Source organism: Hippocampus guttulatus, chromosome 4 (genome assembly GCF_054856545.1).
Source record: "Hippocampus guttulatus isolate MCC_2025c chromosome 4, RoL_Hgut_1.0, whole genome shotgun sequence".
In the NCBI taxonomy this organism is placed as follows: Eukaryota; Metazoa; Chordata; class Actinopteri; order Syngnathiformes; family Syngnathidae; genus Hippocampus; species Hippocampus guttulatus.
Genome location: NC_141264.1, coordinates 15,557,823 through 15,575,265, shown reverse-complemented (window position 1 = coordinate 15,575,265; position 17,443 = coordinate 15,557,823). Strand labels below are relative to the sequence as shown.

The 17,443-nt window shown below is 42.9% G+C and overlaps 1 protein-coding gene across 6 annotated transcripts in view; it reads left to right on the top strand.

The window, feature by feature from the left end:
• Positions 1 to 17,443, top strand: part of shank3a (SH3 and multiple ankyrin repeat domains 3a) — a 194,398-nt gene that overhangs the window by 121,514 nt on the left and 55,441 nt on the right. For all 6 annotated transcript variants that reach the window (XM_086109498.1, XM_086109496.1, XM_086109497.1 and 3 more), the window contains 6 exons: positions 278 to 355; positions 1,517 to 1,583; positions 2,641 to 2,876; positions 3,557 to 3,720; positions 11,009 to 11,190; positions 12,987 to 13,010. In XM_086109498.1, the coding sequence (XP_085965624.1) occupies positions 278 to 355; positions 1,517 to 1,583; positions 2,641 to 2,876; positions 3,557 to 3,720; positions 11,009 to 11,190; positions 12,987 to 13,010 (751 nt within the window). The remainder of the gene's footprint in view (positions 1 to 277; positions 356 to 1,516; positions 1,584 to 2,640; positions 2,877 to 3,556; positions 3,721 to 11,008; positions 11,191 to 12,986; positions 13,011 to 17,443) is intronic.

The following is a 17,443-nucleotide window of genomic DNA, read 5'->3' as shown; positions in this document are numbered from 1 at the left end:
ACATCCCCACAGGCTTTTTCGTCTTTTTCTGCTCACTTTGTTTCCGCGACAGCTCGTATATTGATCTCTTCTCTTCTCGAGTGTTTCTCTCCCTCTCCAGCTAGACTTTAGTGCTATTTGTACAAGGTGACATTTAAAAGTCTGCACATACAGACAGTCATCTGACCTCCACCACACCTGTCTAATAGGCAGACCAATTAAAAGTTGGGGGGAAAATGGCGCCCGTTCACCCGATTGTGGCAGCTCATAACACGTAAATGTCTTTAATGTCATTCAGGACAGCTGTGCTCGGGTTCTTCTCTTTCGGGGCGCCAACAAGGAAATCAAGAATTACAACAGCCAGACTGCCTTTCAGGTATGACCCTTCAGCTTAAATGGGGTACGTGCATATTTGTGGTTTTTAACATTTTAAGCTTTGACATTGGTCGCTATGATCCTATCCTGAAACTTATTCTGTGGTGTGGGCTTGGTGAAGAGGGATTTTTTTTTTCTCGCCCCTCTAATATGCTGAGAACATGGTCAGCAATCTTTAATGTTAAACTTGTTCAATATTTACGATAAAGCAACCTGAAGCGGGGTACATACACCCCGGCAATTGGGCCAAATTTAAGCATTTTCCTCCATTTCCCACCGGTATAGAAACCATCTATTGATCGTAAATGTAAAACCCGTGCAATGTTTCGGATTAAATGACCGGAAGTGTGATATGCACATCCTGGAAATTGGGCCAAATTTGAATATTGTCCCTCCCCTTAGGTCAAAATCAGCAGAGGCACAATTCTCGAATATCTCTAAATGGTTTGACTTAACAATTATCTTGTGGTGGGCAGTATATTAAGTGATTGTTTTTGTCCTCCCTGATCTGCTCAGAAAACAACCAGCAATGTTTAATGTTCAACTTCTTCAATATTTAGGATAGCGACTTCAAGCACAGGACACGCATACTAACAATTGGGCCAAATTTGAATAATCAGTCTTATTACACACCACAGGATCACAGGCTCAGCATAAACTTTCAGAAATCTCATTATCAAACTTTTGCTGACTTTGATCACAAGGGAAAAAAAATGCTTGTTCCAAACCCAAGGCTCAGCCAAACTTTGCATTTTTTATTGAAAATATTGAACAATCGTAGCGGTTACGATTTTTCAACTTTTTCCAAGCACTTTGCTGACTTTGATTTCAAGTTGGGGGAAATATAATTGGCAATCATTCTGAGTTGTGGCCTGACGTTTTATCGTACATAGAGAACGGGGTTGACATTTATGATTGTCAGGTATTTTCTGTGCGCATTAGGGAAAACTCATTCACAGGCCACATCACACGATAACCACTCAGGATAATCTTTTAGAAACGTCCGACAATCTGGCCTTTGCTGACTTTGATCAGAGTCATACCGAGCAATTAGCAGAACGTGTGCACCCTGCTAAATAATCAAAGTTGAGCACTGCAATGAATGTTCTTCTCTGTTGAGCTCAACGTTATGCTTCATAAAATGTCCGTCGTCATCCTCCAGGTGGCTATTATAGCAGGGAACTTTGATCTGGCTGAAATCATAAAGGTCCACAAAGCATCAGATGTTGGTGAGTGACTCGTATTTTGACAATCCTTCCTCCAGGTTTTAAGGCTGTGAAGGCTTCAGAAAGAAAGATGTCACGGCGGGGAGATATAAAGGGACATGGAGTAAAAAGCAGGGAACATGAAGAACGTGAGATTAAAGAGATGCAGAGAAGTTTTTGGTGGGGGAGGGGAGGGGAGTTATCAGATCCCCCACCCACCCCTTGCTGAACCAAACTGCTACATGCAGGAAAACTCTGCCATCTAGTGTACATATGCACAGACGGTATACACTGTACAACACAACAATACCAGCATGTTCATGTAAGGCAGCATACAGTCTTGCACATTCTGCAATAGATCTTTCAAATAGCTTCAATTTCACTCAATTAGTATCAGTTGCAGTGGAACCTCTAAAACACAATCACATTTTTTTTCAATGTGACAAAATGGAACATTGATTTATCTTAATCAAGTCGTGAATACAATGAATGGTACAACATTGAAATGGTCCGTATTAACTTTGGGACACTAAACCATAGGTTGTAACATCTAAATAATCCCATTATGCCTCCTTTTGGCTTAGTGTGTCTCTTACGCTCCCCAACGCCATACATGGCCAAGTTTGTCCTGTGATATCCTCTCTTGCATGCCATTTTGTCCCACAGTGTCTCATCATGTCCCATTTTGTACAATAGTCTCCCATAATTTCCCCTACTGTGTCCCATAAAGTCCTCAATTTTGACCCGTTTTGTCACCTAGGCTCCCAATGGTGTTACATCATGCCCCATTATGTCCTATTGGGTCCCCCTTTGTCCCATTTTGTCCTACCAGTAACCTATTACGTCTCATCATGACACATTTTGTCCCATAGTTTCTGACAATGTTTGTTTTTCCCAGAGTGTGCCATAGGCTCCCCATTGTGTCGTATCATGTCCCATTACATCACATAGTGTCCCGTAATGTCCCGTATTAATTGCCACTGTATTATTGATTTTAAATATGGACATTATGGAACACAATTTGTATTGCTTTGAAAAGAATAAAATGGACCATCTCAAATTTTGTCATCGATGTCATCAGTGCCTTTCCGGGAGACGCCCTCCTACGCCAACCGTCGCCGGGTGACTGGCCCCACACCGTCCCCCCGCTCGCTGCTACGCTCAGCAAGCGACAACAACCTCAACGGCAATGACAGCGTCCACGCCCTCCGGCAGATTCCTCGAGAGTCCCGCGGCCACCAGCAGGGCCACTCCCCCGTGCCGTCGCTGCGGAGCCTGCCTGCTTTTGGCCAGCATCAGGGGGGCAGCCTTGGGGAGGTAAGACAGTGTCAAGCTACCGACACTGTCCCCCCCCCCCCCCCCCCCCCACACACACACACAAAATGAGCTGACCCAATAGTGTTAAGAGAAAGATGTTGGATGAAGTGAACTCAGAGATTGATCGTTGTTTTTGAAACTGACATCAAAGTGCTCTCGTGACCAAACCCAGAAAACAGGCGAGCCATGACGTTCGCATTGAGACAGCAAATGTCAGTTTAACGCAAAATGGCAGCCCTAGACATCGATGAAAACTGGTTAATGTGCTTTGTTCTTAGTCCACCAGCACAGCATTAATCAGAATACGGTGTCCAGAATAGTGGGGGCTCATAGGAGTGAAAAGAAAATGGCTGTATGACTTCAGTTCCCCTTTCACGATTTCAATGTTCACCTGTATGTGGAGGACACAGTCATCTACTCTTTCTCCCCCTTAGTTGATCTGGCTTTGGAAAACGTACATACAGTCTGATTTCTACGGAATCCAAATCACACTTGCTAAATTTAAATTGGTGTTAATTAGTAATAACTCCAAATATATGATCTTCGCAAAAGAGTAGTCTGGTGAATATGGTTTTGGGCCTCGAGAGCCCCTGCATGTTTTACATGTTTCCCTCCTCCAACACACCTAAACATCTAAAATGATCTGAAATGAATATACACTCCTTTGCTGTGATTTCCAGAGTCGTCATGGCGACTTCCCCGACAGCAGCCTCCAGAGCACGGGCAGTTCCAGGTCATCTCATTCCCGCTCGCCTTCTCTGCATCACTACCACGATGACGACAGGCCGGTACCCAGACGCTCCCACAGCCACGGCTACCCCCTTGGACATCGGGGAAGACTCAGGTCTGTAATGCTTACTTTTCACTCTAAAACGGGAGAAGTGTGTGTTGGTATGGGTGTGGATGTGGATGAGATAAACTACTCACGCCGGATTTGTTCGTGCTTCTCATTTTAACCACATCCTGGCCTAATTGGCCTCTTTGATATGCAGAGTTAAGACTTTGTTCCTTGTGCGCATTACCCTTACCCAGACGCTTTTTGCAGCCCACGAGCATACCCTTGAAAAATTTCCCTCAATAATACGACAGTCTCGTTTACTAACCATCTGTTTATAACTCCGTTTGGATCGGATGGTTGACCTGCGTGTTTGTCACAGACACACACACACACACAAAAAAAAAATAGGTGGTTTTCTATGAATAAGTTGCTTAATTTACTGTAGAGCTTTTATAAGATATGCAAAGATGCAAATCAACTCATAACAAATAAAATTAGAACACATTTTTTCTTCAAAATACTGCGGTGAATAAAGATAATTCAATTTTAGAACCAAACGTTATTTCTTCCACTTTGGGCTTCGTGGCAAGGTCTGATTAATGAACATGCATGATCCTCAAGTAACCGCTTTAAAAATCTGTTTTCAAAATAACTATAAAATGTAAACAATACATTATTGCTTGCTTGATTTCAGTGTGTTTAATAAATTCATTTCAAAGAATTTCAAAGCAGACCTTGCATGGTTCTGTATGTGGCCCTTGCATGACAAAATTTGGACATGTTTTTAGCTTTTTTATTGAATTTAATTTTTAAACTGCACCTGACCCCAAAAAAGGAGCAGTGACAAATTACATCATCTCAGAAAACTCACACTCGCATATTGTTACATAATGAAAGTTATGCTTGATGTTTTGTTGATGTGGTGAACCCTTTCAGGGACGATGGTTACTACAGTGGTCAGTTTATCATGTTATCAGTTACAGGTTATCATTATTGGTGCATGAAAGGATTAACAAAATTTAACTCAACTGTTAATTTGTGTGCAAATCTTACATGAAAAACGGTCTGCACTGTCAATTTTGTAATATTTGCTCCTTTTGGTTTTAAGTTTTAACGTCAACAGCAGTCAGCTTCTTTTTTTTTTTTAAACACTTGCTTGACCTTTGCAATATGCCTTTGCACTGTTTTATTATTACCTTTTTGTGTTGTTGTAACAATTAGGCGGCAGTTAATGAAGGTGACTTAACATAGTTAATACATGTTTTATGTGAAGGACAGATTGAACCTTGAACAAATTATTTATTATTTCCATTAGTATGGGAGACAAACTGAAGGTCGTAACGGATTGCATTTCCCAAACTGCCTTCACTTTATGCCGACAGGCATACATTTAGCCTACAGTCCATCAAATTGGACAGGTTAAAATATCAAAGGGACCTAATAAATACAAAAGCATCTTGAAATATCCCTTTGCTCTATATTTGTCGTTCCTTGGCCTTGATTGTCATTGCCTTATTTCTAATGAGATAGCCCATTATTTGCATGGCAAAAGACAAACAATTATCAGATGCAAAGCACAGTGCTGATTAGCCTTTTTTGGTCTGAGAGAGACATGGAGAGAGAGAAGCCAGAGCAGCTGGAATAAATAACAAATATTTTAAAAAAAATAATAATAAAAACGATTGTAGAGCATTCATTCATTCATTCATCTTCCGTACCGCTTGATCCTCACGAGGGTCGCGGGGGGGGGGGGGGGGGGGGGGGGCTGGAGCCTATCCCAGCTGTCTCCGGGCAGTAGGCGGGGGACACCCTGAATCGGTTGCCAGCCAATCGCAGGGCACACAGAGACGAACACCCATCCGCACTCACACTCACACCTAGGGACAATTTAGAGTGTTCAAACAGCCTGCCACGCATGTTTTTGGAATGTGGGAGGAAACCGGAGCACCCGGGGAAAACCCACGCAGGCCCGGGGAGAACATGCAAACTCCACACAGGGAGGCCGGAGCTGGAATCGAACCCGGTACCTCTGCACTGTGAAGCTGACGTGCTAACCACTGGACTACCGGGCCGCCCTGATTGTAGAACACAAAAGTTTAAAAAAACAAATTATAATAATGGAACAAAAAATGTACACAAACAAAATAATCAGTGACTTGTTTCAATAAACAACATATAACATACCTACAATTCAGGTGAGAGTGGCAGTAAACAGCTTGAAGAGTCACGGCACCTCTGCCTTTATAGATGTAGAAGTATCTGTACTTTAATTGAGTACAGAGCCATGAGTACTTCTGCCACATTTGAAAGCAATCGGCTCAAACAAGCTGCTGTTAACTCTGAAAAACATCCACATGAATGCCATCTCGTGACATTTTCACATTCAACTTTGGGTCGCAGCCGCTCGAGCTGGGGCGGCAATATTGTCTCGTTATCTGCGTGTTAACCTGCCGTGGGCTTCGCAGATCCAATCAAGCGCATTATCCTTCACATGTGATAGGAGTCATTTATTTGTAATTGTTAAGTCAATTCTGAAGCGCTTCCAAGGCCAAAATGGCAAAGGAGGTTCTTTGGTCATGGCTACGGCATGCTTGACAGGCAGACATTAGCGTTATCGGCTTAGTGGTGATGTAAATGTGGGTTGTATTAACTAAGAACAACTTTCGCTGTGCAGTGAACCGCATCTATTTGTGCGGAATTGGGACAGAGCCCTAGCAGTATATAGTTGTCTACTCGACACGAGACCGGCACCTATACCGTACTTGGGAATCACACAATTTACAAGTTATTCCAGGCATGATTCTGATGGCAGACTGGTTTTCCGCCACGGTCGGCGGTGTTGAAGGAGTGTCTTGGAGATATGTGTGGTCATGATGATTTGGTGGTAGAAAGCCAATCCAAGCCTTGACACTGGGGCAGGTCTAACGTGAAATATTTCATCCATAAATATATGAATAGCAGTTATAAAAACTATCTGAATCCGATTTCTAAAACCATACCATGGGGTAGCTCAACTCTGGTGGGAGTGGAGGCACACAAACAAATAGGACTGAGAGGTGGGCTCCCAGTGCTCAGTTGAGGGCCCACCATATCGAGACACTCGTGCACAATTAGCGCACTGCATTTGAATGGAATGAAATGAGCCGCTTTGATCAGCCTTGATTGAAGATGGGGATAACCACTCCCACAGTGGCGCAGCCCTCTCTCTGATCTGCGGGCCTGTGCTCATCTGCCGAACTACCAGCATCGGGTCTATTCCACCACCGTGAAGAGCAGCGGTGCCCAAGTCCGGTCCTTAAGAGCCCCTCTCCATCCTGTTTTAAATGTCTTGCTCCTCCAACACACCTGATTCAAATGTTCAGCTCATCAGCATGCTTTGCAGAAGCCTGATAATGATCCTAATCATTTGAATAAGGTCTGTCGGAGGAGGGGGGCATCTAAAACAGGCTGCACAGCGGCCCTTGAGGATCGGGCCAGAGCACTCCTGGTATAGAGTGAATATGTGCGCCAGACGATGCCTAAATTTTGAGGTTCGTCCAGTGGTTTGGGTCAGTGGGTTGCGGAAAAAAATTAGCACCAAGCAGCAACTTCTTTCCTTTTTTTCCTTCTTTTTCCATTAAACTGTAGTCGTCTGTGGAATTACCAACACTAGGTTTAACTTGCCTCCACGCAATTATGCAAAACTGACCAAAACTGTCATGTGCACCCCTGCTAATGCATTCTTGCTTACTTTTGGCATTAGGTTTGGTTTGGGCGTTTGTACATATGGGTTATTTCATGTGTTCAACTGTAAACACAGTCATAAGGGTTAGGTGCCACTTGACTTAGACATGGAAATAGAATTGGAACCACCAGTATAAATCTAGCCTTAGGCTAATCAATTCCTCACCTTGCAATTTCCATGGATGCTGATTGCAATCGTGTAATAAATGCAGTTGCATTGCATTTGACTTAATGCATCGCTGTTCAATGACTTTGCCATTGTTACTGAGGCCAGGCTGGTTGTTGTTTGTAAGAAACAGATCTGCAACTTGTGTGAGCACATAATGGATCCTGCAGCTTCTATTGTTCCTTTCCAAGAAAGGAAATATGTGAAAGGGAAGAAAAGCAGCAGTCAACAGAGTAAAGATGGAATATGCTTCTCACGCATCTGTTGTTGTTGTTGTTGTTGTTTTATTTATTAGACGAACCACTGTTAGTACCTTTGCAACACTCCATCACCTCCATTTAACCTTAATTTACTGTAGAGGCACATTTTAGTACAATTATAGTAATTTTAATTACATTCTAAGTGTAAAGTGCAAGCATCTGTCATAAATTCCTGCCTAAAAATTGAAAAAGAATTCAGGCAAAATTAAAATAAAAACAGTATGAAGTAAGAGTACAAAATGAACTGAAATGGCACATTGACTGCTTTGATGAATGTATTAAGTAGTGCATGAATGTGAAATATCAATCAAATTGAATTGTGCTTCTTTCATGGTTGCATCATTGCTTTTGATTTTCCCTGCTTCACACCCTCTATGTCGTTAAGTACATGAAGTATATAGCATCACTGCAAACGCTGTCATGTTAATATGTTCAAACATGAGACCTGTTACCCTGTTGCCTTTCATAATGCACAAGTCGGACATCACACGAATGGCAGAAAGATGAAAAGAAGCACTCGTCAACCGATTCACTTCTCAAGGCTGCTTTGTCACTTTGTGCAATGTCGTGTCCCCTGCCTCTTGCCTCACCTCTCCGCCTGGTCTTGTTCTGACGCCAGGGTCCAAACATCAACATGCGGCAGTCGTCCCCATCGGTCCCCCGGTCCCATCAGCCCCCACTGTAATTGGAAAGCCGTCAGCAAGCTGTTGTTGCTTGTAGATGGCGATGGAGAGAGAAGGGTTGGTGTGGGTGAGGGGGCGGAAGCCATTGATAAGAAGAGTAGAGTCTAGACGGAAGGGAGCAATCAGTTAAATGAAAGCTATAACGTGAGTGATAAAATTGATGGGGCCAACACACTGACAAAAGGGAGACGGGCGTGCTCCAAATACATCAGCGCAATACTGTATACTGTATTGATCTGAATCAATATCAGTCTTGCTTACAAATACTAAAGGGCCAGTTCCCATGAGAATTTTTTTGAACAAAAATAACCTGGAGTTTAAAACAAGTTTCCAATAGGTAGTAATGGACTTTAAACACCTTTTTTAACTGTACAGACAATGTGTGAGGTAAAATTCTCAATTCCCATAGAAGTAAAATAATTTCACCATTGTTCATAGAAAATAAAATAAATAAAAATTACAACAATGCAACACTCAGTGCTTTATTTACGGAGCAAAGCTTGCATGCCATAATTGAGGCGACATGCCACATAAAATGATGTGGTGGGCCGGATTTGGCTCGCAGGCCTTGAGTTTGACACCTATGTGTGAAACTAATTGAATACTCATTAGAGAAAAATGAAGCTTCACAACATTGTGATCAAAAGACCTCCACATGCGAGCGTCATATTTTTGACCCCTTTTTGACTAAATTCTCATAGCACCTTGCAGTAGCACAATGCTGTGCAGCACAACCACAATCAGAAACAGCTTGTTTTTATTCTCCTCCATTTCCTTGAAGTCACACGGCTAATATCGTATTTACTTATGATATTACTAATGTCATTGACTGTGTTTAATGGGCCACAAAATAGAAATGGAATTTCAGCAAACTTTGTGGCTTCATTATTCCGCACTCAAACAAGAACATTTATTGCACAGTTTGTGGGAAATGTGCAATGAATTACTACATGTATTCCTCTTGGTCATTATTTTATACAATGTTATTTTTCTATTGAATGGAATGCTCTGGGATAGATTATCCAGAGGAGCCTCCGCAATGGTGCAGAATATTGTTTCCTCACAATTGAGGGATAATCATGAAAAGTTATCGCAAACAAATGACAAATACTTAATATCTCCAAATACGCTCTTAAATTTTCTGCTCTTTGAAAACACACCCATTCAACAGATTTTTTGACCAGCTTTGCAACTATAACCTGGAGTTAACCACCAAAACTATGCATCGAAGTGAATAAATAATCTTGTTAAACCTAGGCCATCATAAAACATTTATTAATTTTCTCTGTGCATTTTTGGGAAAGATTTTAACATTGTCTTTCAAGTGTAGAAAGAGGTTAAATGAGCATTGCATCTTATAATTTTCACTTTTTGGGTAAGTCTCATAATAAGTGAGTATTTTTAGAACAGAACACTTGTAAAACAGAGCTGCGGGTGGTGGCATATCACAGTTGTGCCACCCGTGCCTCAATTTGAGCCTGGAAGAAACCTGCTTGTTGTTATTTTCAATTGCATTTTAATTTCAATCGCTTACAGAGCTTTACAGGTGTATCTAGAATGGTATTAAATGCCCGAAAGGAGAAGCGAGAGGAGGAGGAGGAGCGGGATGACGAGTATGCAGAGGGCACGTGGTTGGGATTGTGGCAACGGAGGAGGGATGAATGAAAACTATAGGTGGAGCTCTGCCACCGCTGTAATTCGCCAGCTTTCACCGTGCATGTGAGGAGATGCTGGCGGCGAGGAAGGAGGGGCGGAGCAACAGTTCAACCAAATGGGCTCAAGCCTTTCACAAAAACCCCCGCCGCCTTTCCTTCCCGCTTGCGCGCGCGCACACACACACACACACACGCAGACACGCACTTGAGATCCAGGGTGTGCACAGGGACCACCAGTGCAATATGTCGGAGTGGTCTGTGTGCGTAAGTGTAGCGTGCTCATAGAGGGGCTCGTGCGGGCTGTCAAAGGGAAGGGGAGCAACACAACAACAGCGCCGGCGGCAGTAGTAGCAGCAGGATTGGCAGAGTGTGTGTGAGCGCATGCATGTGTGTGAGAGAGAGGAGTGGTGGAAGGAGAGGAGGAGGGGGAAAGAAAGAAGGAAGGAAGGAAGGAAGGCGGAGGGGCTCACGAGGAGAAGGGGAGCAGAAATCCACGCTCCCCCCTAGACAGGAGGGATCCAAAGGTATTGGGATCCATCATCCCATCCCAGCGGGGAGACGGGCGGGATACGCATCCCTCCTCTCCGTAGGGGGCTTCTGCCAACTCAGGATGACTAAGAGGGGATTCCAACGGGATCTATCGCACGGGAAGGCACCTCACTGTCTTGGTTTTGCCAGTGGATCTTCCCCCGTGGAACACTGACGGCTATCATTTCAACACAAACCTTTCATGAATCTCTCCCTGTCCGTGGCAAAGACCAGGGGCCGTCAACCTCCGGCGGCCCCGCGGACCATCATGTCCGTGACCACGGGCTTCGGCTACCAACTGCCCGGGATCACCACGGTGACCTATGTGTTTGTTTACAGCCCCGGCTCGGTGCAACGGGACCCGAGCCCGCCTCATCACACGCCGCCGATGCTGATGGGCGCCCGCGGGCCCAAGCGGAAACTCTACAGCGCCGTCCCAGGTCGCACCTTCATCGTCGTAAAGCCGTACACGCCGCAGGGAGAGGGGGAGATTCAACTCAATCGAGGAGAGAGGGTCAAAGGTAAGATGGCCTCACCTGCTGTTTTCCAACATTTGTTGTCATGAGACAAAAGACACTTATTTTACATTGGGAAAAATACGACAGTGCAACAACAAACAATAATATCATAAAAAGTTGAGACACAGGTTAACTGCCAAGTAATGGTCAAGTATTTATTTGCTCTGCCTGTCAGTGTACGTCGCTGACATGGCTAGATGAACACATTGTAACTTTTTCCTCAATTTTTCTGACCAGCAAGTCTGTATGGGGAATGTATATTTTGTACTCCATTTTCAAAATAAAGTTCAATCATTCACTCGAAATCATTTGTATGAAATAAATCATTTTTGGACGCATGAAGTAAAATTGGACAATTTTGAGGCACACCTGTACTGCTTTGCTGTTTGTTTTGTGGTTGTATGTGTGCGCGTGGAGAGGGAAGACTTTCACTAAAGCAGAGCTGCTTCTCAAAGCAATTTGTATGTTATCATGCAACAGATGTAAGGCAGCAGAACTGTACCATTTGCCTTCTGGGGTGGGAAGGGAAAAAGTCAAAAATAAGATGTGGAATGTTCTATTTGTTTTTGCCCATTCCGGTTCTTGGCATACAGCTGCTGCATGACAACATGACTGGACTATTTTTCATTCTGGGCTGGGATATCCTGTTCTTTCGTTGAGAATGTCAGAATAAGTTCCTCAAACGACATCACCTGGAGTGTCATTTTTCGGGTTTTGTTGGTTAATCTGTGTCAATGTCAATGTTTCCATGGAACAAATGTGAGCCAGGAAGACTGTACCATTTTTCAATTCCGGGGTGGAATCAAATGTTTCTTGAACAAAATTGGAGAAAAATCGTGGAGGGTTGTATTTGTACTGTTTGCAACCAATAGATGGAAGACGGCAGGACCGTACCATATTTTTTATTCAAGGGCAGGGGAAATTGTTTTCATTTTTTTCTCTGTTGCACATTGTATTGTTTATGGGTTTTGGGGCGGGGTGTTTTTCTTTTTGGTGCCGGGGCATGTTTGGATGCACCAGTCGCATATTTTTGATTCTGGACAGTGAAACTGCTTTCACAGAGGGATTAGGGAATACCATTTCTCATATAAACTCGTGGAGTGCTATATTTGCACGATTTTTAGTCTGAGGAAAGGGGCACAAATTTGTCGAGGTGTTTAAAATTCAATTAACACAGTGCACAGGTGCAGAGTTTGATTTGCATCTTCTCCCCATGCCTGCGTGGGTGGGTTTTCTCTGGGTACTCCAGTTTCCTCCCACATTCCAAAAACATGCATGGCATGTTAATGGAATACTCAAAATTTTCCCCAGGTTTGATTGTGAGCAAGAATTGTTGTTTGTCTCTGTGTGCCCTGCGACTGGCTGGCAATCAGTCCAGGGTGTCCATGCCAATTGCTCGAAGACAGCTGGGATAGGCTCCAGCACGCCCTATGAGGAGATTCTTTTGGGGTGGGGGTCATGCAAACGGCATCAACCTATCATTCAAGAATGTGAAATGCCACCCCCGGAGTTCAAATGGTACTGTCCTATTTGCCATTTCGAAATCATCAGTGCCAGGACTGCAAAAAGTGAAGAAAATTGGGATTATTCCGAAACAGCGTAATGCTATGTCTACATTTTTCTGCCTCATGTTGTGCTTCATTTTTGTCATAAATATTGCATTTATTTTGTTTCTGCTTTACACAGAGCTGCAGTAGCTCGACTTTTCATCTGTCTGTATCTGTGTGTGTGTGTGTGTGTGTGTGTGTGTGTGTGTGTGTGTGCGTGTGCTTTTTGTCTCCATCCATGCCTCACTCAAGACTTTGACTGTAATGACGTAGAAGGTAAACAGCATACTGTTCTTTTCAACCCTTGCCACTGTCCTCCACGTGTCACCCCTCCGTGTGCACCATTTAGTGAGTACACCCGCTGCCCTGTTTGAATCACTGCGAGTGGTTTTAGCGAAGCTGACGGAATGGGCATCTTACTTCTGCAAGCAAGCGAGAATGATACCCGATTACGTGGAATTAGATGGATCATCCTATCTTTTCGACATGTTTTTTTTGTTTCCACAGCAGGATTTCACTACTTGGCAGCAATTGACAGAGTGCCTCAATGGGCTGCTGTTGAAATCGAAACAGTAATTGAGTGCCGTTTGGTGGGCCAAGTTTTAGATTTGGTTATAAAAACTGCAATATTTTGTATACTTACATGACAGACTGTTGGGAAGTAAAAGCAGTCTGGATACCCAGAATTAGCTGTTCTACTTGAGCGAACTGTGACTTGTCACTCGGATACTTTTACAAGGTGATCAATGGTAAACTGCACATGTTTGATACATTACTTTTGAGTGAGGTCTTTTTGCTCTGAAATTCAGTCGCAGAATTCTTCCATTTGTTTGACTTCAAAATCTGTTACTGTAATAACAATGATCATTCCTTCAACTGCTTTCTAAAATGTGTATTTTCCGATTGGAATTATTTTCCAATGCCCATCCTTCGTCCGAAGAGAGTGCATGCAGATTCAAACAGTCCAACTGTGTCAACTTCCTCTTCTCTGGTGGCGTTCTCCCATTTGAGCATGCGACCCCCGCCCCCTCCTCCCAACTGTCCACAGATACACCCTAGCCCCACTCACGAGCCCACACACACCACCAAACCCCACTTTGCATCCATCATTGTGGTTCATACCCACATTAGCTTAATGAAAACACTTCAAAGAGAGTGAGTAGTAGTTGCACTCAGGTTTGACATCACTCACACTCTCTTTACATTGTCCAGGAAGCATAGTATACAAGTATTTGGTATCGTATGTAACACTGTAGACACTATACAGTTACAAAGGCTTCCTTTTTGACTGTTGCATGATGATATGGATCCGCAGACCTTAGCCAGTGGACATCCTTCCGCATGTGCTCACGTGTTCCTAATGCGGTCTTTTTGTGTACTTTAGGGTGACAATGTTGCCATTTGCATTCGTATTACTGATTCAAATGGCAAACAATTCAGATTTGTTCCGCCCAACAAAGCGCAATGATAGCACATTAGTGTAAAACCGTGACATCTACTGAAATGTTTTGGGTTTTTCTGGCGGGGAACTCAAGGGCAGCACAGTCATACGCGGGTAGCGCGTTTGTCTCATAATTACAAGCTACTTGGCTTGAATCTGAGCTCAGAACCTATTGTTTGCTTGTATTATGTCTGAAAAATCATTGGGTTTGGAGTAAAAAGTTATGATCTTCTGAGACAGTAATAGCATTCCAAGAAACAATCATCCGACAAGAGTTTTAATGTGAGGAATAAAACATCTCACAAGCATACATTTACAGTGGTGGCTTGAGATACAAGTTCAAGTTTTTTTTTCCGTGACTATGCTTAAGTATGAATAATTAAGAGACATAAGTTCGAATAATGGAAAGAATTCTCTCTGGTGTGCATGCCTTGGCCACCGGGAGGCAGTACAACACAGTCACGAAGACACAAATGAAGACTTTCACATCTACTCTAAGTGACACAGTAAACTGCGTTAAGAATCGTTCTTAGCAGAAGTTAAAGAATATACTGTATGCCTGTGAATATTGCTTAAATTGTCTTCCTACATGGGTTGTTGCCCCATTTGTGTTCAACTTAAAGGATTTTAACACAGCAACTATCAATGCTATTCATTCGCTCATCTATGTTGTTTTGTCTTACGTGTTAGCGTTCAGCTAGCGGAAGCCAGACTTTTGTGGTTCTTGTTTTATGTTGAGTTTGACCAACTTCCACTGGAAGGGGCAAAAAAAAAACTGTTTAAAAATGTTTTTACTGTTTACCAAATAGCTGCTAGTTATGAATGAGATGAGTTGACTACCAGACAATGCTCATATCTCAGTTTTTTCTCGCAAGTCAAAGCAAAAAAATTGGCCAAGTGGCGCGTATCTCAAAAAAACAAAAGTCAAGTTAGGGCATTCATTTCTCAGGTACCACTGAATTAGGGAAAGACCAATCCTTTATCCCGACGTTAATGAGAACTTTATCCTTCCATTCCGGTCCACACAGCAAACGTGTACAGAAACGCTTCCACGGGCACGTGGCTGCCAGGACCGTGGTGGGCCATCGTGGCAAAACCATCTGGCTCTGTTATGCAACATTGGCTGTCACACTGTGTGCCATTTGCCTTGCCCACGTCATGTTGGGGACATAAACATTTAAATGGATCTTAAAGTTATGGCTAAACTAGCAATATTTGGCCTCTGAATAACAGCTAGTACATTAGCTAATGATGGGGTGAATAGTGGTTGTTCCGATGCGACGCCAAATAAACCAATTCAAGCCGCCGTATTATAGTAAACTGACTTTTTAATTGTTTGTGTACAATTGGTTGGTTCTCTGAAGCGCAAATTTTGAAATTAAACAACCAAGTACATCTTTTGCGAGCTGTCTCGTTATAAAAACGTGCTTGTGAGGGAAGCCTTTCTGATTTTTACCGGATTGTGATGTAGCAGTCTGGCAAATTTACATAACACAGCCCCCACATTGGGTTTCTCAGGTCAGATTTGGCAGCTTGGCTGTACGGAAAATATCATCATGTTACAGTAAAAAGATAAACAGAGCTAAAGTGGTTGAAGCACTATATTGTGATGTGCAGCACATACTCAAGATGTTTGACGAAGTTCTACATGTTTTTGTTTGGCATTGTGTCATCACATCACAGCACGGATCCGCTACACCAGAGGGTGTCAAACTCATTTTGTCGCAGGAGTTAACGTCTTTCCTTGGAGGGCCGTTATGACAGTGAAACCACAAAAATGTTTAATTGTGTCATCGCCTTATTACGTGCAAAAAACAAATTGATGGATTGCCAGTTTTGAAATCATTGAAGTCAACTATAATAGTTTGATCTCTTATTGTTCAAGTGAGTGTAACCAGGGTAACAAAATTATTGTGAAATCTAAACGTAATTTATTACACATAACAATTTGACATTATGGTTGCAGATTTCAGCAAGGATCGTGCAAGTTGACACACAACATTTGCTTTCGCGGGCCACATAAAATGATGTGACGTGCCGGATCTGCCCCCCGGGCCTTGAGTTTGACACCTGCCACACTAAACTAATTAAAAAAAAAAAAAAAAAAGAATTCAGGATGTCTCCATTACAATGTGGTGGACTGCCACCGGCAAAACCAAATGTTGCTTGTTAAAGGTTAGAAACGTGTCACTTTTTTATGGCACTTCATATGTGTCAACCAAAGAATGACCAGTCCCCCTTGAGCCTTGAGAGAAGCTATTTTAAAGGCGGCCGACCCTGCCTTTGATACATAATGCATTTTGTCTCATCTGCATTCATAAATGGATGGACTCGTTAATAGTAATAGTGCTGCTCATTTGCGACGGAGGATGAAAGGAAGTCAAGCGGGTTAAAAAGCAAAGAAAGGAGACAGCGTCCTGTTTCATGGGAGGTCATGAGCGTGCCTTATTAAAGCCCGTATTTGCGATACCGCTCTTAAATTGGTGATCAATGGAGCGTGGAGGTGTCCCTAATGAAATGTCCGTCTGGTGTGTATGAAATATCAAAACAATGGTCTGCTTGTACCCCGAAGCTGTCATTCTGCTTTGCACTGTAAACATGACAGTAATTCATTGGGAGCTAATTAGTTTGTTAACAACCTCCCAGCCCACTACACACACACACACACACACATCAGCGTGGTCTTGTTAACACTTGTCAATCGCCAGCTTTGCCAGAGGAGCATCCTTACGATCAGATCAGACTAGGTAAATTAATTAGAATGATTGAGTTTCAGTATTTGACAAAATCAAAGTATCATTACTCTCGTATCGAATTAGTGATGTGCATGTAGACTTTTTGCTTGCCATTGTAGTGGCTCGGAGACATAGTAGTAGTCGTAGCCTATATCGGGCTAAACTTAACAGAATTTTAATTTGGGCTTCAGACTTGGACAAATGCCACTCATCTTTGTTTTTGTATACTTTTATAGAGAAGGACGACGATCCAGATTCAGACGGTAAATACAGCAGTCTTAGATCCCAACGCTACACTAAAATGTGAGAGGTGTAAATTAAGAGCTAGCAGTAGAATGGAGCCTCTAAAGTTGAACACTACCAGGATGTCTAAGTCACAAGCGACAATGAATGCCCCCTCGCAACCCCTTTTTTCATTCTGTATTGAATGCATACTTCTGATTTGGGCAAATTCCAACCAATATTGTTGACTTCCTACTCAATATCAGGCACTGATTCATGACAATTTTTTCATTTGTTATGTTATGTGTTGA